This window comes from Lissotriton helveticus, chromosome 11, assembly GCF_964261635.1.
Source record: "Lissotriton helveticus chromosome 11, aLisHel1.1, whole genome shotgun sequence".
Taxonomy (NCBI): domain Eukaryota; kingdom Metazoa; phylum Chordata; class Amphibia; order Caudata; family Salamandridae; genus Lissotriton; species Lissotriton helveticus.
Window position 1 is genome coordinate 945525345 of NC_136072.1, and position 27336 is coordinate 945552680.

General features: G+C 48.1%; 1 protein-coding gene across 1 annotated transcript in view; it reads left to right on the forward strand.

Annotated features, from left to right (window-relative positions):
- Positions 1-27336, forward strand: part of PITPNB (phosphatidylinositol transfer protein beta) — a 463503-nt gene that overhangs the window by 319570 nt on the left and 116597 nt on the right. The window contains exon 9 of the mRNA XM_078667295.1: positions 50-160. Within this exon, the coding sequence (XP_078523421.1) occupies positions 50-160 (111 nt within the window). The remainder of the gene's footprint in view (positions 1-49; positions 161-27336) is intronic.

The following is a 27336-nucleotide window of genomic DNA, read 5'->3' on the forward strand; positions in this document are numbered from 1 at the left end:
ACCATCCCAAATATCAGTTATTCACCCCACTGTTTTTTGTTCTTAACAGAAAGAGCTAGCTAACCAAGAAGAATGTCCTCAAATGTGCGCATACAAACTGGTAACAATCAAGTTTCGGTGGTGGGGGCTTCAGAACAAAATAGAACATTTTATCCAGAAGGTAGGTTAATTACACGTTTTACACTTTTTGGTCTTTGTAGTCATTTGGGAATGCGCACTTTATTATCACGTATAGTCTTTGACATTGGATTTGATCGTTGTAGGTGGTACATATCAGTTTTCACAGTCAATAATTTAAGTAGCCATTATAAGATTACTATATTTTTCCTTCTTGGTAAAAATCAGTAGCGTTGAATATAATTGGGCCAGAGAGCTCACAGAACAGTATAATCTGATCCCTCATGTTGGATGAAGTGTGAAATGATCCCACATCTGCATTCACTTCCTTTATGAGCCTGACTTGCTGTGTAGCCTACTTCACCAGAAAGGCGGATAATATGTGTTATGAGGCAGATGGAAATCATATATTTCAAATGTGCTCTCAAAACTATCAGACTTGGATATAGTTGTCTTTTCATAAAACATATATGCTTCCTCTTATGAAATAAAGAGTAGCATATTACACTCATACTCATTTGACATGTACAACATTCAACAAATGTGAGTAGAACTAGATGTCAGGTAAAAACCAGCACTCAAAATGTGTCCTCTGGAATCTTCTTAACACGCAATCAGACCATTTTTAATGTATGTCTTTTTCTGTTCACCAAGAGAAACCCATTGCTGAGTACAGGTTACGAAATCGATTTCATAAAATACGTTTTGATGAAGATGTGTCTTATGTATAATGTTGAGAAGCAGTTATGTATTCTTTACATATCTTTGGCTAATACAAAATCATATGGGTCCAAATTTTAAATACTTGTTGCCAATAATGATGCTGTTCACAATTCTTGAGGGTGCTTCCTTGAGGATTAGGCGTTTGCAGCATTACATTCATGCTCACTTGGTGCAGATTTTACATATAATTTGCCTTGGGCGAGCTTCCAACTCGCACATCTTGATTATTCCAGACTTGTCCCTGGGAATAAGGGGAAATGTAGCACTCTCAGTTTTAGCTTCGCTCACCGCTCCTTCATGGTCGAGATTCCGCATACCTACGCATACATTGCCTTGTCTTTATCCTCTCTATATCCCCCCACGTTCCCCTCACCCAAGGAAGGACAGTAAAGAAGGGTGATGAAACTAGTTTGTCCTGCCTCCTAGATTGCCACCATATGAAGTATTGCACCTCAAGCCAGCGCCCACAATATATTTAGTAGCCAAGACTGCTGTGGGTGACTGTCAGGCAGCCCAATTGCCCGGAAACTACGGGAGTCACCGTCCTGGGATCACCCTGACTATTCCCCATCATATTCCTCCTCTCAGAAGGGAAAGCCACTTGTTGTCTTGGCCTGCAGAGATAGCTAAGGCAGCAAAATATGAATGGACACTGCTCTCGGGCTGTGGTTGTCCTATCCTCCAGAAAGACCCATCCTTCTGATTCAGCAAAGGAAACTCCCTATTCCCAGGCAACTACGGCAGTCGACTGTGGCAGAATCAGCTCAGGTCTCAGAGTGTAAGGCTGCTGCCCCAACCACAGCCTTAGGACCCGGACAAACCCCAGTTTTGGACTTCTTGGAAGCAATCGTGGAGGAGATTGTTTACATTGTTTTGTTGATGTTGAAGGAGGCTGCTTGATCCGGGAGGCTCTAAAGGCTGTATTCTCATAACAGGTCCCTCAGCAGGTACTACCTTGTATGGTAATGGTACTGATATTTTATAGGATTGGGTTGCTAGTTGTGTAGATGCCTGAGAGACGAATCCTGTGCCTTATCCAGGTTGTATACCTGCCTTTCCAGTATCGTCACTGATATTTCTTCCTTCTGGGCCTATTCCACTGGAAGGTTATGTGGCACGAACTTGCGCGTCACTCAGTGCACAGCCTTGAAATTAGATACTTTTTCTCACATTAAACAACAATTTCGCGAGTACCATATTTTTATTTATCATTTCCACAAGTTCTTCCAATTTTATATTTGTTCACTCCAAAGGTAGCGTTAATTCGTAATTACTTTTTCGTCTCTTTTTTCATCTGACATCAACATGCCCACCCAGGCTTTATCAATGGCGCTGCAGAATTAACAACTCATTCTAGGTTAAAGAAGGAGCACTCGAGAAATTGTTGTTTAATGTGAGAAAAAGTATCTCATTTCAAGGCTGTGCACTGAGTGACGCGCAAGTTCGTGCCACATAACCTTGTAGTTTACCTCCATGGTTTTGAGGACAGACCACGACATCAGTTGCACGCCAATTTCATCCAAAGATTTTTTTGAAAAGCGATTATCAGCCTGTGTGCACATTTATTCCTATTCCATTGGGCTATATTGAGATGCTGGTAGAGAGTCAATTGACTCTCCAAGGACACCAACCTTATGTCAAACAGTTATTTTAAGTGCCGTTAACACTCCTGTTGACATGAATGTCCCTGTTGCTGCATCATCATTGCCCTTGGTGACGACAAAAGACGTTCTCTCTATCCAGTCCCTGTTGGAAAGTGGGAGCGAGTGCAAGATGGATAACAGGGCCTTGGACAATAGGACACTGATGTTAGAGCCTGAGAAGAAGGCATATAGAGAGTAGCCTGTCTGAAGAAAATGATTCTCTAATAAGTGTGCCTACCTCTGCTGATACTGACACAGAACTTAGGGATTCTGCTGCCTCAAATACAGCTGTGGCCCTTTCTTTTGCTACTACTCTTCTGTCACTACTGGTGAAACCAGTTCAAGGACAGCCATGAATAGAGAAGTTTGCTATAAAATAGGGTTAAAACTTCAGAATGCCAAGGACTAAGATGGGAGGCATGTTGATTGGAGCCTGAGAGGTGTACGGGCAGTGAAGCAAGAAGCTGTTACTGTAACCAAAGAAATCTGGGGCGCCACTGTTACGAGGCTGGTTTAGGCCCGGGGAGAAACACTGCCATTTAACATGCACACATTCCTTAAGTTGCCTTTTTTTCTACACGTTGACTTTTGACACATATTTCCTGGCATGACTGTGTAGGATATGGTTTTTAGAAACCACATTTGCTTACATTTCTACTTCCATCTGCACACAATACCTTGAACATCTAGTACAAGGGATAAAGTTAATTGTGCAAATGTTGTTGTTTGTTGATCGTCCAATAGTCGACTTAGCTATCATTGAAGGATAAACAACGCCAGCCTGGCTGGGGTCGACTCATGGATATGTTTATTATATATACTTGAGCACTTCTGTGTTCAGATCAGAGTAGCCTCTGCTGTCACTTTGAGGTCGCTGCTTGTTGGAATTCCAGCCTAGCTGTTCTGTGTCCCTCTTCTTCGAGGAGGGATGTCCAACTTGTGAACAAGACAGGCCCCTGAAGACAATTACCCTCAGGTAATGGGGGAGTCAGAGTATCCAGTAGGAGATTTTGGCAGATCACCCGCCCTAGGCACCTAGGTTAAGGAGTGCATAGTAGGAGCACAATATACGCAGTACTTATAAGCCAGCATATATACACTTTGTTAGAAATGGAATTTCTGGTTGGCTAGGGCTTGCGCCTAAGCCAGACAGAAACCACCACCCTAGTCAGGGCAAGGGAGTTACACACTGATGATAACCCCTGCTTCACCCCCTTGGTAGCTTGGCACGAGCAGTCAGGCTTATTCCAGAGGCAATGTGTAAAGCATTTGCGCAACACACACACACACACTGTAGCAACACACTAGGCTCACCACAAAAGGAACTCCACACAAGGTTATATAAAAAATAGCCTTTGTATTATCAGGAACACATTAGACACATAATCACACATTTACACTGTGCCAACTGGCACTAGGCAATATTCACAGGGGATTATATAGAGGACCAGGCCAATCAGGCCGAGGTCAGAACCATCAGATCAGGTAAGTAATGCTAAAATACCACCAGTAACTACTGGTTCCATAATGACCTAAGCATTATCACATTAGCATTAGACACCATCCTAAAATATCACAGCATGACATTAGGCATAATATTACGCATAAATCATATTACGCATAAATCACATTAGGCCCAAACCTCATTAGCATAAACACATTATGCAATTGAATAGGCCTCACCAGCATAAACACATTATGCATAAACACCATAAACATAAACACATTATGTCATAGGCATCATAAGAATAAATCAATGCAATCATCACATTAGGTATAAATCATATTAGGCATAAAACATATTATGCAATCTTCATATTAGGCGTAAACACATTATGAGACACCCATATAAGCCTCACCACATGATGCCACCTCTGTGGGCATTAACTTAGGGACTTGCGCCCTACCAACACACAGGTATCCACAATAACCCCCAGGCCTCCTGGCCTTCTCAGAGGGCTCAAATGCCCTATGTCCAGAAAAGTCAGGGCTCCTACGGGACCGTCTACTGGCCCTCAGACTGCTAAAAGCAGCAAACTCAATGCACACATGCGCTGGGGCATGGGGTGCACTCACCACTTCTTTACCTAAAAGAACCGGCCCCCAAAAGTTGCAGCTGCCGGTGCTCTCGCAGGCAGCTGTGATCAACCCTGCGGGCTCCACTTGGACTCCGACACACAAATCACTCCCCCGTTGCAGCTGTCTACCACGGTGGTACAGCTGAGAGCAAAATAAAGAGGCACTGGCACTTCTTCTGTGCCTTGGGAGCGACTACGGGGGAAGGCACTGACACTGTGCCTCAACACATCCCCCCCCCAGGTTCACAACTTAGCCCCAGTCACCGGGCTCTTTGGGGAGACTCCGCAGGACAATCTCCGGGCACCGACAATGTGTCCCGATAGGTCCGCTCCGGGGACCTCTCTTCAACTTCACTGCCGGGCCTCAGGCACCGCAACGGGCTTCGATACTCTGCGTTTTGCAGGGCCTCTTCAGATCGGCCTCGCTCTCTCTTGCAGCCACCAGAGCTCTGTAGGCTCCAACTTTGAGATGCATCACCACATGCAGGGCTCTCCCTGTCCTCTCGGGAGCCACGCGCAGACAAGCTCAGGTTTGCTGCTTCAGGGTCACTACGCTACCTCTTCTTGCGTCGCCGGGACACTTCCTGGGCTTCACTAGGCTCCGCCCACAGTCAGGCGGCTCTTGCCTGGCTTCCGGGCCGCTGATTGTCTCGGCGGCGGCCCACTTGTTCACGCAAATTGAAAGTGCAGGGTGGGCTTCTGCCACAACAAAGCATCCATGTGGGTAGGCTCCCGCTTAATTCACTGGCAGGAGAGCCGGGTGGGCTCCCGCTCTTCTCGTACACACCATCATGCTTCGGCAATGCGGGGTGGGCTCCTCTTGGTTTAGTGCGGGGTGGGCTCCTGCTCCCCAGCAGCAATGGGGACTCTCCCTGAAGAAAACTCCTCACGCTCTTCTTCGAAGCAATGAAAATACAGTGCTCACGAGGCGCCAGAGTCCACAGTTGCAGGGTGTCAAAGCTGGGCCAGAGAGGCCAGCACACAGAGCCCTCCAGCAGGGAGGCAAGCCCTCGTGGTGGTTCCTCCTGGGCCCCCAGCAACAGCAAGCCCCCGCAGGTCCAGGAACAGCACACTTTCATGGGGTCACTGCCCCAGTATTTATACACAAATTCTCTTTGTCTGCCCTTTCACAGGGATTGGGGGAACCAGCAAAAACTGGTTCAGGGGGGGAATTGGAACACTCTGTTTACCAGGCTTGCTCCTCGTCCCCTTTGTCAGGTGGGGGCTCAGTGATCAGACACACCACAGGGGGTGGAGCCAGCATTGTACAGGGCAGGCACAATCCTATTTAGGTTCAGGGGACTACTCCCAATACAAATGTAGATGTCCTATTCAGCCTAGCGCTGACTCACCCTGCCTCTTCTGGAGCCACACACCTCCCAGCCCCTGTCACTCAAAAGCCAGACATGCAATTCATATCAGGCAGGCAGACACATAGCACACAGAAATGCCAAACGTCTAAAAGTGCCATTTCTAAAATAGTTATAATAAATCTGCGCACACCATTGCGTAGCATTTATTATTACTATTTCAAACATACTGAACCTGACGACGCTGCGCCTCTCGTATCCAGAATTACCACTGAAATACTTATCAGGGAATCCCCAATGCATTCCTAGGGGAGGGCAGCCCCACCGTTGTGAGAAACCAGAATGGCTGTTTGTCACTACCAGGACATGTCACCCAATTACGGTACATGTCCTATATTTTACCTACAATGCACCCTGCCCATTGCGCTAGCTAGGGCCTACCTTAGGGGTGACTGACATGTAGTAAAAGGGGGGTCACAGACATGGCACACACTTTAGGTGTCACTTCACAGCGGCAGTAACACTGCGCGCACAGGCCCTGCAATGGCAGAGGCCTGGGATAGGTTTGAAAGGCTAGTTTGGTGCGTGGCTCAATCAGTGCTGCAAGCCCACCAGTAGCATTTAATTTACCAGCCCTGGGTATATGAGATACCACTTTACAAGGGGCTGACAGGTAAATTAAATAGGCCAAACAGGTGTAGACTAATCTTAACTTATTTAAAACAGAGAGCACACGCACTTTACACTGTTCAGCAGTGCTAAAATGTCCTAAAACCACCAACACCAGGCCAGGAAAAAGGCTAGGAGAAAGGCAAAAAGTTTAGGGATGACCCTGCAAAAAGGGCCCAGTCCAACACAACCCCCTTCCAGCCAAAACGCAAGGTAGACCAATCACCACCTTGATGGGCTTCCCTGCCTTGGGCGATAGAACACGGACGTGGGTCCGCAACTGCAGGGACGCCATCCAGTTCTACGCCATTCTGAACCCCTGTGGTTCCCTCTATCAAAGCCCTCAGGACCAACTAGGCTACCCCACTGATACTTCCTAGCTCGCCAGGACCTAGGCCACCCAGATGTCACTGTTCCTTGCCAATCCACATAGTGGGGGGCAGTAACCCTGGCACATAGTAACCATTCGCCACTCTTCCTCTCATCAGTGTAGTTCCAAACTGCCACTGATCCTCCAACCTAGGGTCCGCACCCTCAGGCTGACCAGAAGTCACAGGCGAGGCTCTCCTTCCCCTACCTCTTCTTCTGGGGTACCATACCCTCCTCCTTGGAGAGGCACCCTCAGAACACAACTCTCCACCAGCTGAAACTTCCTAACAGGAGGCCAGCTCTCTCAGGCCCTTGGAGACTCTTGTCTCCAGAAGACCAAAGCACACAGCACAGTTCATCTTCAAGCAGGGGACAACGCACACAGCACAGTCCTTTAGATCTCTTCTCAGTAGAAACAGCAACTGCAGGTCAGTCCCCAGACATACAGCAATGGCGGCACTTTTCCGCAGTCTTCTTCAGCTGTTCTCTTTGGCGGAGATTCCTCTTGATTACGAAGTGGTAGTCTTCCAAACTAGGGCAATCCTCAGGTTGCACCAGGGTCAGAGGCGAGGGCTCCCTCCCTCTGCTCCCCCTTACAGAGTGCTGCACCCTCCCAGGTGGAGTGGTACTTCTTGAAGCTAAACCGGTCAGGACACTGGTTGCAGATGTCCTTTTCTCCAGGCCAGTCAGAACCTGAACATGGCTTCCCAACCTTGGGGCTGAACCTTGCAGCTGGGCACTTGCCTGGCACGCCAAGACCTCGGGGGACTCACACAGTATCCCCCGAGGGTAACACATGACTAATTAATTGTTGCAGCACATATATTTTATACAAGAATCGCAATGCTTCAATAAATATTAAAACACATAGTTGTATACTTCTTATATTTCAATTTGGGTATGCACAAGTGACTAAGGGAAAGAGTTCTAGATCTGTTAACGATTCCTTGGGGGGGGGTCAGCCTGAGTTTGCACAATCCATTTGTTGCCACCCTAGGTCAGGGGTACTTTTGGTTGCACGGAGAGCTAGCAGGACTATAGGCCAACATATCCTGAGGGGGGTGCATAGAAACAGTCTGGCACCATCCAAACGTTTATGTTGACAAACGCACAGTTGCTACTGAGGAAGTAGAAGCTGTATGACACCCATTACCAGACCTGCATGGTTGATCATTGCCTGGCAGTAGTGTGGGTGGAAGGCAGAACATGATATTGGATACTGAGATGGGGAGAATTGATGAGCAATCTGAACAACAGTCACATCCTTCTATACATGCTTCTGAACGCTCAGATAAAGCTTAAGACAATGAGGTCAATAAGAGTAGGAATTTAAATATCATTCAGCTAATTCAAACACTTCAAAGGGAATCACAATAGCAACACTCCAAGATCAGAAATGATGATGCTAGAATGCAGCAAACTCTGTTGCTTATTGCTCAAGATATTGCCCTAATATTGGACTGCATCAAAGAACTAGAACAGATCATGCCTGAAAATGTGGAAGCAGTGGCCCATGCCCATGAGTCTCTGGAATCACAAGATGTTAGCATATTGGTAATGAGGGAGATCTTGAGAATAGGCAGCGTTGCAGCAGTCTGCAGGTTCTCAGGATTAAAAATGGTTCAGACGGAAATTATGTTTTCCAATTTATTGGCACTTCATTTCAGAAAACTTTCCCTGATCCTGCAGATTGGGACACACAAATACAGCGGGCTCATTGATTTCCACTTAGACTGAGCTGCTGAACCCAATTAGGATCACAGTATTGTAGGCCCATCTTGGTTTATATATGCAACTTTATTCTGCAACGAGAGGTTTAAGCCTTCTTCTCCCGCCATTGTTGAGAATGTAAAGTTCTTTGTGAGGTCTCACTTTTGCCATTCCACACCAGAGCGAAGGGAGGGAATGTGGTGGCTATGGAAATTCATTACTCCTTTACAAGAATTGGGAGCCCAGGTGTTCTTGTAGGAACCAACTCAGCTGAAAGTGATAAGAGATGGGCAGACAGACCTGTGTATGGAGGAATCATCTGCTAAAGACTTGTTATCAAGATGGTCTCGCAAGAACAAGACTACAACTATTACCCATACTGTGCCGCTTTCTACTGGTAGTTCCAAACTTTCTGCTTCCGCTGATACTAATTATATTTCACCTAATTTCCTTGACCCCTCAAACTTCTTCAATCTGACCTGGGGGGCAGCAATGATAATTATTCCTGTATTTTGAGAAGTAGCTGGTGTATTGCACTGTTGTATAGCTGGGTCTGGTCGTTTAGTGGACTAATGCGTCCACTGTAGGGGCCTGTATTTGACCTCATGGTCACAGGTTCAAAACCCAGTGGGTCCACTCAGCCTTTCACTTATTTTTCTGAGGTCATTTAAATCGGTACAATTGAGTTGTTATTCAGTGCCAAGATACCCTTCTAAGTGAACTTGTGCTTTACAAATAAACATGTTATGTTATGTTCTGTGGCGCCCTTCTCCTTTTTTTCTTGTCTGTTCTCCTGAATCTTCTTGGCCCTTTCTGCCTATCCTAATCACTTCCAATTGTTTGGGGGTTGTTCTGGATTGCTTTTAGATAAAGAGAAAAGAGGAAAAAGAAAAGAACAGAGAATTAAAGGGGAAAGGGGAGGAAGGAGAAGAAAAAAATAGATGGAAGAAAGATGGGAGCAGGACGCTAGAAGGAGAGGGGGCATGGGGAAAGGAGGGGAGAAGTGTGTGGCAATTTAACTTTGTTACACAATTCTGGAGTCTCCCAGTGGATCTCAGCTATAGTTGTGGGGAAGCCCACTGCCGTCCTTTTCAGCAATGGGTGGGGTGATTTCCTCTGGGCAGGGTCTATTCTAGGTGGGATGGACTGGGTTTTGGGGGATCCTGGGGTGGAGGGGGTGAAAAATGTAAGAAAAGCTCTTCATAGTCTGACTTTGAAAGGTCAGTGCAGGAATTACTGAGGTGAGATTTAAAATGAGATTATATTACCCATATTCTTTAGATTCAAATCACCTGGAGCATCCGCTTTTGTAGCTTGATCTCTTACCGTACACCCAGTCCCAAGTATAATTATGTGGCTGACAGTCCGTGCACCCAACGGCGTAGCTAAAAGGCAACTTGTAAAAGAAACTATCACACTGTTCGAGGCATGTGGGCTGCTGAATTCATATCTTAGCATAGATCGCCGCCTAGTGTTGGGTCCGGATGTTTGCACCTTGTTGTCTTGGAAGAGTCTTCAAAGTATCACGAGATAGGTGACTCCTCCCCTGGACTACAGTGTGCGTGGGCATCTTCTCCATCTTCAGATTGTTTTTCTCCGCCATTGGGTTCGGATGCACTTCGACAACTCCAACTTCGGGACCGAAGTTTTCCAACTTACGAAGTCCAAAAAACGTATACTCAATCAATCAATCAATCAATCACAGTATTTATATAGCGCACTACTCACCCAAAAGGGTCTCAAGGCGCTGGGGAGGGGGGGTCCGCTACTGCTCGAACAGCCAGGTCTTGAGTTGCTTCCTGAAGGCGAGGTGGTCCTGGGTCTGGCGGAGGTGGGTCGGGAGGGAGTTCCATGTCTTAGCGGCGAGGTAGGAGAAGGACCGACCTCCTGTGGTGGCTCTTCGGATGCGGGGGACGGCGGCGAGGGCGTGGCCGGTCGATCGAAGCTGGCGTTTGGGAGCGTAGAAGTTGAGGCGGCTGTTGAGGTATCCCGGGCCTTGGTTGTGTAGGGCTTTGTGTGCGTGGGTGAGGAGTCGGAAGGTGATTCTCTTGTTGACCGGGAGCCAATGCAGGTCTCTCAGGTGTCCGGAGATGTGGCTGCGACGGGGGATGTCCAGGATGAGACGTGCTGAGGCGTTCTGGATCCGCTGAAGTCTCTTCTGGAGCTTGGCGGTGGTTCCGGCGTAGAGGGAGTTGCCGTAGTCCAGACGGCTGGTGACGAGGGCCTGGGTGACCGTCTTCCTGGTCTCGGTGGGGATCCACCGGAAGATCTTACGTGGCATGCGCAGGATGTTGAAGCACGACGAGGAGACGGCGTTGACTTGTCTGGTCATGGAGAGGGAGGAGTCCAGGATGAAGCCCAGGTTGCGTGCGTGGTCTGTCGGTTTGGGTGCGCTGCCCAGGGCGGGGGGCCACCAGGAGTCGTCCCAGGCGGAGGGTAAGGATCCCAGGATGAGGACTTCCGTTTTGTCCGAGTTCAGTTTCAGGCGGCTGTTCTTCATCCATTCGGCTACCTCTTTCATCCCTTCGTGTAGGTTGTCTTTGGCGGTGGCGGGGTCGTTGGTGAGGGGTCTTGTTTCCGCGACGGTATTGTTTCCGCTCGGTATCCCTCGACTCGACAACCCTTTCCATCTATCTCTGGTAGTCGACGCGGGCCGTTTGGCCTGTTCGACGCCCGTGGGCCTCCTGCCGATGGAAAGGACCCAGTTCAAAAGATGCCCAAAATGTCGATCCAAGTTTCCACATAGCGATAAGCATACAGTATGCAACAGGTGCCTATCTCCGGAGCACAACGAAGAAAACTGTCCAGTTTGTGCTCAGTTCCGGTCGAAGAAAACTATCCGGAACCGTAGAGCTGCTCGAAAAGAGATGCAGCGACAGGCACCAGAACCGGATAACATTTTCGACGACGAACATGAACTCCCAGAGGCAGTGGGCTCCGACTTAGAGCTAGTCACAGTAGAAGACCAGTCAGACTTCGATGAAGACATCCCACTGAGGCAAACCGTGAGTACCAAAGCCCCTACCCTACCTCCACCTCCAGACAAGGCTCCGGTCAAAGCATCGACTAAAGGCCTTAGCCGCAACCGACACACCGCTTCAGAAGCCCCGCCTTCCGGCTCGGCTCCGAAGACCATACCAAAGACTTCCGGTACCCCGGGACCGAGCAAAACATTTCCCAAAAAGGCCGTAGACTCAAAAACGGCCGCAGAGCTGAGAACGGGGGCCGACACCAAAAAAGTCGCCGATCCGAAAAAGGCCGTCCAGCCAAAGAAGGGCGTTGATCCGAAAAAGACCGTCGACCCAAAAAGTCGTCGATCCGAAGACTGCCGCTGAGTCCAAGAAGGCTGTCGAGCCGAAAAAGGCAGTCGAACCAAAAAAACACATCGAGCCGAAAAAGACAGTCGAACCGAAGAAGGTCGTCAAGCAAACAAGGCCATAGAGCCGAAAAAAGCTCCGCAGAAAAATAAAAACAAACAAGCGACCGATCCAAAAAACTCAGCGCCAAAGCCACGGACAGTGGAAGAAGAACTTTTTCACCCTGATCCAGTGAACCTAGACCAAAACAGACTGTATATAGAACCTGATACAGGACACACATCAGTTTACAATAGGAACAAGAGAAGACTGGACACTGAAGGACCTTCTTCTGTTCCTCCTAAGAAAAAGGACTTTGGGACATCCCCTTCTAGACCTTTCACACCTCCTCCTTTCACTCCTAACATGCCTTATGTTCCATATTCTCCTACACCTCCACACTATGATGACGTAGAAGACATGGGTGAAGATCCTCAACAGGACTTTATAGACCCTGATGATCAAGGAAACCAGGATGACACATGGGACGATCAGAATGACCCTGATGACCCACAACCCATACCCGATATCTCGCCATACCCCACAAAGCCGTCTCCTAGTGATGACACTGTTTTAACCAGCTAGTAGACAGAGCAGCTCAGTATCATGGCGTAAACATGCACACTGACCCTATAGAGGAGGATTTCCTATTTAACACCTTCCCAACATCAGAGAAGAGTGTACGTATACTCCCTATACTGAAGGGAGTATTGAAGCACGCACCAGACATCTTTAAAGACCCAGCCAGGGCGCGTGTCCTCAATCCAAGAATTGAAAAGAAATACAAACCAACCCCTACAGACCCCTCTTATATCAAGTCTCAGCTACCACTAAACTCCCTAGTTGTATCTAATGCTAGGAAAAGGGCAAATTCGCAAACAGGTGATGCCCCCCCTCCTGACAAACCTCAGGCAAAAGAGTGGCCTCTCAGGCAGCAAATACCTGGAGAATTGCCAATACACAAGCTCTCCTAGCACGCTATGACAGAGCACACTATGATGAACTGGAGGGATTATTACAACACCTACCAGAACCCTATAATGCAAAAGCAAATTACCTAATACAGGAAGGATAATTCATCACTAACGCATCCATAAAATGCGCCCTTGATGCAGCTGACACAGCCGCTAGGTCTGTCAACACTAACGCGTTGCTACGCCGGCATGCCTGGCTCCGCATCTCGGGTTTTAAGAATGAAGTGCAATCTACAATACTCTATCAACCCATTAACCAAGATTTCTTATTTGGCCCTGCAGTTGATACCATCTTAGAAAAGATGAAAAAAGATACTGACACCGCTAAGTCCATGGGTGTACTTCAATTTCAACAGTCTAGGAGCTCCTTTCGTCGCTCCTCTTTTCGAGGCAGAGGCAACACATCCCAAACCTCTTCATCATTTAAAACTAATACACAAGGCACCTTTAATAAAGGTTCCGATAGAGGAGGCTATAGAGGAAACAATAACAAGGGCAGAGGACGTGGTAATAACACCAGAGCCTCCACCGCCACCAAACAGTGACTTGTTCACGCTCCCTCCAGACCACCTAACACTAGTCGAAGCCCGAATAACACAATTCCTACCAGTCTGGAACTCCATTACAACGGACAGGTAGGTGAGACAAATTATCCAGTATGGTTACTGCCTGGAACTCATTTCTACTCCACCCAACATTCCACCCAAACATCGTCCAAAGAACACATCACGCTGTTACAACAAGAGGTGCTATCCATGCTGGAAAAGGGTGCCATAGAGCCAGTTCCGTTTCAACATCAAGGGACAGGTGTATACTCTCTATACTTCCTCATTCCCAAAACAGACGGGTCCCTCAGACCAATATTAGACCTCCGACCTCTGAACCAATACATACTCCCAGAGCATTTCCATATGATCACTCTATAACAAGTACTCCCACTACTCCAGCAAGGGGACTTCCTTGCTACATTAGACCTGAAAGATGCATACTTTCACATCGCTATACATCCAGCTCACAGGAGATACCTCAGGTTCACAATAGAAGGTCACCACTATCAATTAAAAGATCTCCCCTTCGGGGTAACTACAGCACCAAGGGTTTTTACAAAATGCCTAGCAGTAGTAGCAGCACACCTCAGAAGACAACACATCCCCTACCTCGACGATTGGCTCATAAAAGCCAACTCATACGCACAGTGTGCCAGCCATACCTCGCAGACAACCCAGCTACTACACAGCCTAGGATTTTCCATAAATTACCCAAAATCACATCTGCAACCCTCCCACATACAACAATATCTGGGAGCAACTATAGATACTGCAGTGGTGAAGGCATATCCAAATCCAGCCAGGATTGCCAACATACAGTCTCTCACTCAAAGATTTCTGCCACAACACTCCCTGCCAGCTCGAGTGTTCATGCAGCCTATAGGCATGATGGCCTCCTGCATATTCATCGTCCCTCATGCTCGGCTTCAAATGCGTCCCTTACAGGAATGCCTAGCACAGTAGTGGAACCAAGCTCAAAGACAACTAAAAGACCTAGTGTTGGTGGACAGTCGCACTTACAACTCTCTGCAGTGGTGGAACCCACAAAACCTTTCCAAGGGGCGACTGTTCCAAGAGCCAGTTCCACAAGTAGTATTAACAGCGGACGCATCACTGACAGGTTGGGGAGCCCATCTCCTTCAATACACAGTCCAAGGTCTCTGGACAGTCAAACAAAAGACACTACATATAAACCACTTAGAGTTACTAGCAGTATTTCTAGCCATGAAAGCCTTTCAGAAATACTTGTGCAACAAGGCTGTGTAAAATCCGGACTACATCCAAAAACAAGGAGGGACACACACTCTGCAGCTATCTCACCTAGCACAGAGCATATGGAAGTGGGCAATTCCACAAAACATTTACCTCCTGGCAGAGCACCTCCCAGGAATACACATTCAGATAGCAGATCTACTAAGTCGACACAGGCAACAAATGCACGAATCGGAGATTCACCCTCAAGTTCTCCAACCATTCTTCCAAAAGTGGGGACATCCAGAGATAGATCTGTATGCCGCAAATGAAAACTCAAAATTCCCGTCCTTTGCCGCCAGGTTCCCACACCCGCTGTCACAAGGGAATGCGATATGGATGAACTGGCCAGGCAGATTTGCGTACGCTTTTCCACCAACCCCACTGATTCCATTAGTGGCACACAAGCTAAGGCAACAGTCACTCACAATGATCCTGGTTGCTCCCACATGGTAGACAACGCTCCTAGAACTCTCAGTAGTTCCTCACCAAAGACTGCATCTTTAGCCAGAAATGCTAAGACAGAACCATGGAGAAATCAGGCACCCAGATTCCAATCAGATGAATCTAGCGATCTGGCTTAGAGTTCGGATATCTTAACTTGCCTCCAGACTGTATAAACATTATCAAGGAAGCAAGGCGTCCCACTACCAGAGCATGCTACGCAGCTAAATGGAAAAGATTTGCAATTGTTTGTAATAATAACCAAATCAATCCATTAGATGCCTCCATCCAAAACTTAATCTGTTACCTGCTACATCTTCAAGGATGTAACCTAGCATGCTCATCCATAAGGCTACACCTTGCTGCTATAGCAGCATATCTTCAAATAGACCACATGTGTCCCTATTCAGAATACCACCTATCAAATCTTTTATGGAAGGACTTAAAATAATTATCCCTCCAAGGCTTCCACCTTCTCCAGTCTGGAACTTAAACGTAGTACTTACCAGACTCATGGGACCCCCCCTTCGAACCACTTCATTCATGTGAACTACATTTCTTAACATGGAAGGTGGCATTTTTAATTGCCATTACCTCCCTCAGGCAAGTGAGTGAGCTACAGGCACTAACCATTCAGTAACCTTTCATGCAAATGCACCACAATAAGGTAGTGCTTCGTACAAACCCTAAATTGATGCCAAAAGTTATCTCCACTTTCCACATCAATCAGTCCATAGAATTGCCAGTTTTCTTTCAAAACCCGCAGTCCATGGCTGAAAGAGCTCTACACACACTAGACGTTAAAAGAGCTCTGCTTTATTACATTGACAGAACAAAATCATTTAGTAAGACAAAGCAACTATTTGTTACTTTTTCACCACAACATAAGGGCAATCCCATTTCCAAGACCGGAATAGCCAGGTGGATAGTTAAATGCATTCAAATATGCTATCAAAAGGCAAAGTGCACTTTAACCATTCCCCCAAAAGCCCACTCAACGCGCAAAAAGGGGGCATCCATGGCTTTCCTAGGAAATATTCCCTTAGAAGACATATGTAGGGCAGCTACATGGTCTACCATACACACTTTCACTAAACACTACTGTGTTGACGTGCAAGCTAAGCAACAAGCTGCTGTAGGCCAGGCTGTCCTTAAAACTCTTTTTCAAACCACTGCAGCTGATACAGGCGACCACCGCTAGAGGAGAAACTGCTATACAGTCTATGCTAAGATATGAATTCAGCAGCCCACATGCCTCGAACGGAAAATGCTACTTACCAGTATGCATCTGTTCTTGGCATGTAGGGCTGCTGACATTCATATCGCCCACCCTCCACCCCGGTGCCTGTCAAAGCTGCAGGGTTACCTTTTTACATACATTTACATGGTCATCTCTTACTTTCCTATACTCCATCTTTGCCACAATGGCAAAAAACAATCTGAAGATGGAGAAGATGCCCATGCGCACTGTAGTCCAGGGGAGGAGTCCCCTATCTCGTGATACTTCGAAGACTCTTCCAAGACAACAAGGTGCAAACATCCAGACCCAACACTAGGCGCGATCTATGCTAAGATATGTATGTCAGCAGCCCTACATGCCAAGAACAGATGCATACTGGTAAGTAGCATTTTCCTTATAAGCCTTGGATTCTGTGTCTGAGGCGCATATAGCTTATAAGGATCGATCATTTTTCAGGCAACTCGATTATTTACCTGTTGTTCTTGCCTCACAATATGTCTATTAGAGGTGTGACCATACTTGTTGCTAAATCGTGCCTTTTCAAGTTGATAGTATGATGGAGGATGGACATGGGAGATCAGGATAGGTCTGATCAATTATAATGTTTGTATGATCTATGGTTCAAACCAGGAGGATTCTCAGACTTATTATGTGATTTCTGCAAAACTCTTAGAACTGGTCATTGGGGTTCTTAATTGTGTTTTCAGCTATGAAAAGGATATGACAAATCACAGTGGTACTCCCCAAACGGCTAAGGTTCATAAGTCTATCACCACATGGATGAAAATACACTGATTGGTTGAGGTCTGGCAAGCTTTTTAACCTAAGGAACCTTGCTTTCCTCTTTCACTCACATGTTCATAACCACTATTAATAAATTGATATAATCTTGGTTTCACGTAATATGCTCTGTACTACTGAGCTATGCCCCAAGGTTGTGTTAGATCATAATCCTCTTTTTTTGACAATAAAACAGTACTCCTCCCGTATATAGATCTCATTGTGGACTTGTGAGCGGTGACTTCTCATAGATAAAGGGTTTATAAACAAGATCCTTCTATTGATAAATGAGGTTCGGGAGACTTATCTCAAATCTGCTTCTGTATCCACTGTGTGGAATACCCTAAAGGCCTATATTACAGTATGTGCACTTAAATATGTTGCCGACCGTAACCGGAAAAATATAATCAGGGAATTCAGCTCCATTCTAATTTGTTAAAATAAAAATATTCGAATGGAAGTGCAATTGTGGTAAAATATCGCTCTTAAAGGGACTGTTTTCTCTGTATGACTGAGTGTCGTAGCAGGATCAGCCGGACATTGAGGGAAATAGGGGCGGCCTTTTACATGGTGTAGCAGGTGTGTGTGTGTAGGAGTATGAGTATGGGGAGTCTATTGGAAAAATACTAGATTATATGGCAGAATAGATTTAGCATAGAGCCAATTAAAGCCGATAAGTTGTTTCTCAGCCCCAAAAAATTCTGTAGTAACCGCTGTGTTCTACCAGTCACTCTATATCCTTCATAATCACCCGGGTTTTAATGCTATGACCCAATATTTGGAAACTAGAAGTCCCAGATATGCGCAAAGAACAAGTTGACATGTTGAAGGTTGATGTAACTTTTTATTAAGACTAGGCAGGCATCCTATTACTCCAGTCCAATAAAGCTGCTGGTCATATTTCTTAACATTATTAAGAGTATTGAACAAAACATGCTGTCCTTATGCTTGTCTTATTAAGAAAAAATGAAAAACCTACCTAGACATACTAACTGATGCCTCTCATTAATGCAGAAGTGAACATTTATTCTAACATTCTAGACTCTTAGCTCAGTGCCGTAATTGGCACGATTAACAGCCCATGTCAGCAACTATTCTCACTAACATGTCTGTAACTGTAAATCTCCAGAAATCAGTTGGTAGGAACTGCCTCAATGCTGAGAAGGCCTTTGACAGAGTCTCACGGTCCTATCTGTGAGCCACCATGATTAAAATGGGGTTTGGCATAAACAACATGAATCAGGTTAATTGCCTTCACCAAAACCCCCATGCCCATGTTCTTATTGGCGGCGATGCATCTGATGTTTTCAGCATTAAGCCGGGCACTTGCCAGGGCTGTCCACTGTCGCCATTACTATTTATCTTTTCTATGCTCCGTGATTCTTTGCCCTTGCCCCGTGCCGTCCACCGCTTCGGCCGCTGCATCCCCTGCGGCCCGCTCCCCCTGACGGCCCATTCGCTGCCCCTTCCTCCTGCCTCCGAGCTGCTCCTCCCTCCTCCCCATATAGGACGGCCGCTACGCGGTGAGGTGAGCGACCCTTGACCTGTTGGTAGGTCGCTTCCCCTTCACTCAGCACCACCTGTGCGTACTGCCGCTGCTGAGGTTAGTTCTGCGCTGCCTGATCTGTGCCCCGTTTGTTTACTTTGCGTGCCCCCTGATCTGTGCCCCGTTTTGTGGGCCTCCTTATTTGTGTCCAGTTCTCCTGTGTGCCTCCTGATCTATGCCCCGTTTTGTGTGCCTCCTGATCTGTGCCCTGTTTTTCTTTTCTGTGCCCCGTGATTATTTACCCTTGCCCCCGTGCCGTCCACCGCTTCCGTTCCCGCCGCTGCATCCCCTGCGGCCCCACCCCCCTGACCGCCCATTCGCTGCCCCTTTCTCCCGACTCCCGCCTCCCAGCCGCTCCTCCCTCTTCCCCATATATGGCGGCCACGCCGCTGGCGCGCCATAGGCGCGCCTAAGGCAAGCCCGTCCGCACCTGGACTGCGCCCAGCGCCAGAACCCCTGGCCCCCGCGAACACCACGACGCCCGACTCCGCTACGATGCCAGCACCCTCCACCCACTCAACTCCGGACGAGAACACACCTGCTACCAGGCCAACCCGAAGCACACCCAAGGACCCCTCACCTGCCAGAACTGCAGCTTCACTAGCATCCGCCCACCAAACCTCCGCCTAGGAAAGAGCCCAACTACCTCAGATGCATCCTCCTCAACACCCGCTCCGCCCGCAAACACGCTGTTGGACTCTGGGACTTCCTCGACTCAACCTCTCCAGACGTTGCCTTCCTGACAGAGACCTGGCTGAACCCCTCCTCAACACCAGACATCGCCATAGCCATCCCGAAATGCTACAAGATCACCCGCAGGGACGGCACCAACGGAGTAGGAGGAGGAATCGCCATCGTCCACAGGAACACTCTGAGTCGCGGCCAACACCGACCACACCCTCAGCACCGCCGAACACCTGCACCTCGAAATCCACACCGACTCCCACCTCCACCCTCAGAGGAACCCTCAACTACAGACCCCCCCTGACTCCGTCCACAGTTCAGCGACTCCATCGCCGACATCAGCAGCACACACGCCCTTGCCTACACGGACTGCATCCTCCTCGGAGACCTGAACTTCCACCTCGAGAACAACAACGACACCAACTCCGCCACCCTGATAGATAACCTCGCCAACCTCGGACTCAGACAGCTCGTGACAACACCCACACACACCGCCGGCCACACGCTCGACCCCATCTTCTCCCGAAGCCCTCACGTCTCCTTCAACCACACCACTGAACCCCACTGGGCCGACCATCATTGCATCCATTTCACCTTCAGGAAGCCCACCACGCACCACGGCACCCAACAGATGCCTTGTTGCAGCTGGGGCAAAGTCACCGAAGACCAGCTAACCACCACCCTCGCCCAGAGGCCACCCGCCAACCCCACCGTCCCCGACACCGCCGCCCGCAACCTAAGACAGTGGATCAACGACTGCGCCAACACCCTTGCTTCGCTCAAGAAACCCCCCAATAGCCACACCAGCAAGAAAGCCACCTGGTTCACTGAAGACCTCTAGGCCTCCAAACGAACATGCCGGAAACTGGAGAAGAACTGGCTCCGCGAACAAACGCTGGACCGCTACACAGCAAACAAGAACGCCACCCACAGGCACCATCACCTCATCAGAGCCGCCAAGAGAGCCTCCTTCAAAGACCGCCTGGACAACAACGCGCACAACACCAAAGAGCTCTTTAACATCGTGAAGGAACTCTCCAACACCAATGACATCCCACCTTTGCAAGACTTGTGCGACTCGCTGGCCACCTTCTTCCACCGCAAGATCGCCAACATCCACGATAGCTCCAACGTTACGACCGCCCAACTACCACTGAGACATCTGCCACCATGACCACCACCCGCACCAATCGCCTGCTCTCTTGGACTTGCATCAACGACGAAGACACCAGCAAGATCATGAACACCATCCACTCCGGATCACCGTTAGACCCATGCCCATACCACATCTTCAACAAAGCCAGCACAGCCATGGCACCCCATCTCCAGAAAGTAATCAACATCTCCTTTGAGACAGCAACCTTCCCGGAAAGCTGGAAACACGCTGAGATCAACGCCTTACTCAAGAAGCCCAAGGCGGACCCCAAGGACCTCAAGACCTTCTGGCCCATCTTCCTGCTCCCGTTCCCAGCGAATATCATCGAGAAAACCGTCATCAAACAACTGACCCGCTACCTCGAGGAGAACAGCATCCTGAACCCATCCCAATCTGGGTTCCGCAGCAACCATAGCACTGAAACCTCCCTCATCGCTGCCACGACGACATCAGGACCCTGCTAGACAACGGAGAAACAGCGGCCCTCATCCTCCTGGACCTATCAGCCGCCTTCGACACGGTTTGCCACAGCACACTACGAACACGCCTACAGGACGCCGGGATCCAAGATAAGGCTCTGGACTGGACCACCTCCTTCCTCTCCGGCAGAACACAGAGCGTCCACCTCCCCCCTTCAACTCTGATGCCACGAGAACATCTGCGGTGTACCCCAGGGCTCATCCCTCAGCCCAACGTTGTTCAACATCTACATGGCACCTCTCGCTCACGTCACCCGACAGCACGACCTCAACATCATCTCATACGCCGACACCCAGCTTATCCTCTTCCTCATCAAAGGCCCTCACACCACCAAAACCAACCTCCACTGAGGAATGAAGGCTGTCGCTGAATGGATGAGGAACAGCCGGCTGAAGCTGAACTCAGACAAGACGGAGGTCCTCATCCTAGGCTATACCCCTTCAGCTTGGGATGACTCCTGGTGCCGACAACACTAGCAACAGCCCAACACCCACGCTCGCAACCTAGGGGTCATCCTCGACTCCACCCTCTCCATGACTAAGCAGGTCAACGCCGTCTCCTCATCCTACTTCAACTCCCTCCGTATGCTCTGCAGAATCTTCAAGTGGATCCCCACCGAAACTAGAAGAACGGTCACCCAGGCCCTCATCAGAAGCAGGCTGGACTACGGAAACGCCCTCTAGGCAGGAACGTCACCCAAGCCCCTGAGACGACTGCAACACATCCAGAACGCCTCAGCACATCTGATTCTTGACATCCCCCGCCGCAGCTACAGCACACCCCACCTAAGAGACCTGCACTGGCTCCCCGTCAACAAGAGGATAACCTTCAAGCTCCTCATCCACGCACACAAAGCCCTCCACAACTATGGCCCTGTATATCTCAACAGACGACTCAGCTCCTACACGCCCACCAGCCAGCTCCGCTGCGCTGGCCTCGCCACAGTGCCCCGCATCCGAAGAACGACTGCCGGCGGCAGATCCTTCTCCCACCTCGCCGCCAAGACCTGGAACACCCTCCCCACCAACCTATGGCAGACCCAAGACCTACTGGCTTTCCGAAGACTTCTCAAGTCCTGGCTCTTCGATCAGTAGCAGCATCCCCCCCCCTCGCAGTGCCTTGAGACCCTCACTGGTATGTAGTGCGCTTTACACGTGTATTGATTGATATCTTGAACTATTTATTTCTCTGCTTTCCAGTAACCATCTCCCATCACCTGTTTAGTTTAACAGCACTACAGTTCATTTAACTGTATTTGCTGATGATATTGCTGTATACTCATATTGAATAGGAGGCCTTAGACTTTGGTAAGATGTCCCACTATAAACTGAATACGACCAAAACCCAAATTATATTAAATCATTTGGCCTTATCACCTGATTCAAGGATCATTGATAATGCCACTACCTAGGGGTCATTATTTCAAGCAATATCTATTTTTATTTTTTATTTTTTTTTATTGATAAATTGCATGACAGACAAATAGGTGGTAATGACATACAATACCCGCAGGTTAAACATAGCACCGCAATTAGGACAAAGGCCAGAAAAACATATGTATTAAACAGTTGCTTTCCTGTCTCTACTTCTCCGCATTTCTAATTCCACCACAGGTGATACACATATCTCTCCCCTATAGGCATCCCACTTTGACCATTTCCTATCCCACTTCTTCGGGCACACCCTGGCTATAAACACGTCTTTCTCAGCTACCATACATCTGTCAAATTCCTTCAGCCATATTGCCACTGCCGGCGGCACCACTCCGCCCCACCCTCTCGCTATCTCCCTCTTAATTAGCGTGAAGCCCAGCGTCGCCAACTGCTGCTCCGTCTCAGTTAGGTCCGTATCGTCCTACACATTAAGCAGTCCCAAACGGGGCGTCAGGCTAAACGTCTTCCCCGATGCAGATTGCACATGAGTTGTGGCCCTGTCCCATAATTTCCGCACTAACGGGCAGTCCCACACCATATTATAAAAGGTGGCCGGCTGTCTGCAGCCCTTCAAACACAGGTCATCTTGTCGCGACCCTATTTTCGCTAGTGTTATTCCTGTCAAATAAGAGCGGTGTAGGATACGAAGCTGGATAAGCCTAAATCTGAACGTAATAACAGCCTCTCTAGGCGACATCAGTGCCTGTCGCCAATCTTCCTCATCAATCGGCCCAAGGTCTCCCTCCTAGTGCTCCTTAAGCTTGCCAAAGGAATCAGGCATATTATTACTAAGTTTTTTTTATAGGTCAAGGAGATCGCCTTGGATTGTAACAGCCCATCTAATAGGCGATCCTGAAGGGGTGACGATTCTGGTATGTCCTCGCAACTGGGGAAGGCTGCCTGCAAAGCATGCCTAATTTGTAAATACCTAAAAACCTCTCCCGGGACCAATTGATAGGTCCTTTGTAACTCCTCAAATCTGAGATTCGCTCCTCTTTTTACAATGTCTTTACTGTCAAGATACCAACAACATCCCACCTATCAAAACCCGGGTGATAACAAAGCATGCCTAGTTTCTGTGAAGTAGAACTAAGTAATAGTAGGAAAACCTACTAGGTACTGTGCACTGTTCACAGGTTGCGTATCCAGCAAACCATAAATATTAATAAGTCATCACAAATCAATATATACTTTCACTCTCAGTATATTTTGAAATAGATGCATAGAATTTACATGTGCAAAAACAAATCAATGAAATTCAAAAAAGAAACAATACAAGATTTATAAACGTCTTTCGTTTTAACGATATATCATGAACACATGATAATGATCTATAAGCGTACAATTCACTTCTTCATCTGTTAATTGTGTGTGGCCCAATGCATTTCGGGACCATACGGTCCCTTCGTCAGGGGCAGCCTACAATGCAAATATATTTAAATTACTCAAAATAAGGATAATAATATATGAAGAACACGGTGAATCATGTTAGTTCAACTGCTGGTTGGTGGTTACATGCCACTTTAAAGACAATAGTGGATGACACATGCTTGGTATACAATTGAAGAATGTGAAGAGAAAAGATTACACCAGTGGAGGGTAGGGAGATGATAGTGCAAGAAACCCTCATTAATTCAAGATATCCAAAACAAAGTGTGTAGACATAATGTCTCTCCGACGCACAAGAACTTGTTAAATAGAGAGTGAAACTCACCATAACACATACAGCGAATATATGTAAATGGATACTTGTATAGCGCACTACTCGCCCGCAAGGGTCTCAAGGCGCTTGTACGAATACCGCTGTGGAACCCATCCTGGCTTTCCCTGTGAGGTGTCCACTACTGGGCACCCCCAAGGTGGAGGCCAGGCATCCTTAGCGTTGTGGGGGCCGTTGTGGAGATTAAGCAAGCTATTGCCCAGAGTTGCCGAGTAGGACTCCATGATTGGAATAGGCACCGAGGCGAGAATTATCAGGTCCGTGGAATTTTGAGCCCAAGACCCGCCGAGGCGGGGAATTGAACCCTGGTCCCGGGCTAGACCTCTGCATCAGGGTCTGCCGCTCTAACCATTGAGCCACACTTCTCCATCGATGAGGTCAACCAACTACTGCCAAAGCACACTAAAGGATACAATGACGTGACTGAGTAATGTTAATTGACCACAACACTAAAACTATGCCGAACATTACAATAGCAAGAATTTCAGTAACTCACCAAAATACAAGATGATGCTAATGGAATAAAGTAAACGGCTCCGTCTGGTCAATATAGATAGCTCGCAAGGATCTGCAAGAATAAAAACTGACCTGTAATGCACCATCATACTTATAACTGAATGATCATGCTAGAGACAGAATGACCCGGAGGTCATCTTTCTTACCTAAGAACCTGATAGAATGTAATCCCACATGAGGACGCCGCGAACAGCTCGTCGATGAAAAGCCGCGTTCAACAAACTCCGCTCCAAGCCGGAATTAATATCGTTGTGATGTACCGCAATCATTTTGATCGCGTTGTAACATCGTACATCCGATTTGTGAGGACTTATTAATATTTATGGTTTACTGGATACGCAACCTGTGAACAGTGCACAGTACCTAGTAGGTTTTCCTGCTATTACTAAGTTCTACTTTTTTGTTATCCGGTTTGACAGCGGATACAGTACTGTAGCACCCGTTAAGTTACATACACTACATCAACAGTACATACATACGGAACTAAATGGCGAGTGCACCTTCAAACCTCCTTCTAGTTTCTGTGAAGACCACAATGGTGTTACCTTTGTGAGCACCCCTGCCCATCCCAGACGCGAGTTAGCTAACAGCCAGATCTGTACCGTATGCAGAGTGGGGCCAATATATTGTTGCTTCTTAGGGCGGGAATACAGAGCCCCGAGATAGCCTGATCGATCATCCGGCGGGGCGTATCGCCATCTATTCACAGCTACCAATTGTGAGGCCCAGTAATACACCGGGCAGCGCAATGCCCCCATCATACCATCCTTTCATCAATTTCTGAAGCGCAATCCACAGGGCTTTACCATCCCATAGCAATGTGCGAATCTCCCCTTCCACCGATACAAAATATGTATCTGGCCTCCTGTGCGGGCAGTTCTGAAGAATGTACAAAAATCGTGGGAGGGCCAGCATTTTGAAAAGAGCAGCGTGGCCCATCAGTGACAGAGGCAGCGACCTCTAATGCTTAACATCTGAGTGCAGCCTGGCCAATGGGGCCAAATTACGGCTATAGAAGAGAGCCAGATCCGGTGTGATGAAGACTCCAAGGTACTTAAAGCCACCCGCTGAGACCACCAGCGCACAGTCTTTAGGGAGATGGGGGGGGTCTGCCCATGTAGCACATACAACACGGGCTTACTCCAGTTAATTGCGTACCCCTAATACTTCCCAAAGTTTGTGAAGATGTTAAGAACAGTATGGATAGATTTGTACAGAGTGGCAAGATATAACAATATGTCATCGGCATATAGAGATATTCTATCTTCACATTCTTCTGACCATCCCAAACCCTGATATGCAAATCAATCTGACCCTGTGCCTCATGGGAACAGTCCAGCCCGAACTGCCAAGCCATGCCTTCCCTGGACCGGAAACAAGCTTCCTAGGACCGGTTTCTGGCATTACAGCTGTCTTCAGCCAGGCTTGCTTGAATCCAGTGGCAAAGTGAGCAAGGGACTCACGTCTGAGCATACCCTGCCAACTTATGGCGAACAAACCCTGCACCATTGCGTCACGACGAATCCAGGCCACCCAGGGCTCCAGCATGAGGGAAAACAACAGCGGTGACAGAGGGCACCCCTGCCTGGTGCCTCTCCTCAGGGTGAACTTTCGGGACGTATAGTTGTTGACTCTAACCTGGACCCTGGATGTCAGTATACAGCAGCCTCACCCACCTTACAAACTTAGGGTCCAACCCAGCTCTCCAAAAAGATATGGCCATTCGATCGAATCAAAGGCCATGGATGCATCAAGTGACAATATGACTGCATCCTCCTCCAGATACTCCCGACACGCCATCACATTATGGAGCCGGCAGATATTAAGGGCAGTGTTTCTCCCAGGCATGAAGCTGGACTGGTCCGGGTGCACCAGAGAGGAGATCACCGTTCCCATCCGTGTGGCAAGGACTTTTGCCATGACCTTTGCCATGACCTTTGCCTCAATATTGATCCGTGAAATCGGTCTATAGGAGCGGCAATCGTCCACCGGCTTTCCGGCCTTATGAATAACTACTATACTAGCTAGACGCTGGTGAGGCGGCAGAACTCCCTTCTCCCAGCTTTCCTGATACATTGCCCGCAGGTGCGGGACCACTAGAGAGGCCACATCCTTAATGAACTCCACCGGGGTACCATTTGGCCCCATCGCCTTCCCAGATTTAATTTGGCCGATCGCCTTTTGGATCTCCTCATTTGATATATCCTCATCCAACATATCCCTATCCATATCCGAGAGAGTCGGCACGTCACTATCCGCCAGCATCTGAAGCGATTCTTCCCCTGTATACTTCGTAGAGGGAGAATACACCTTCTCAAAGTAATCCGCAAACGCCTCCGCTATATCGCCGGGGCGCTGCAGAACCTCACCATTAGGCAGCGTTAATCGGGGCACCCACCACACACCCTGCTCCCTCCTCTCCAGCCGCGCTAGCGTCTTTCCCGCCCTGTCTCTAAGCTCATAGTGCCTGTGTTGGGTAGCTGCCTGTTAGCCAACATGTGTTCACGTGTTTTGATCTTATACTCCTCCTGCTTTAATGTCAAGCAATGCAGTACCTCCTCCAAAGGGTTTAACACGTGAGCCGCCTCA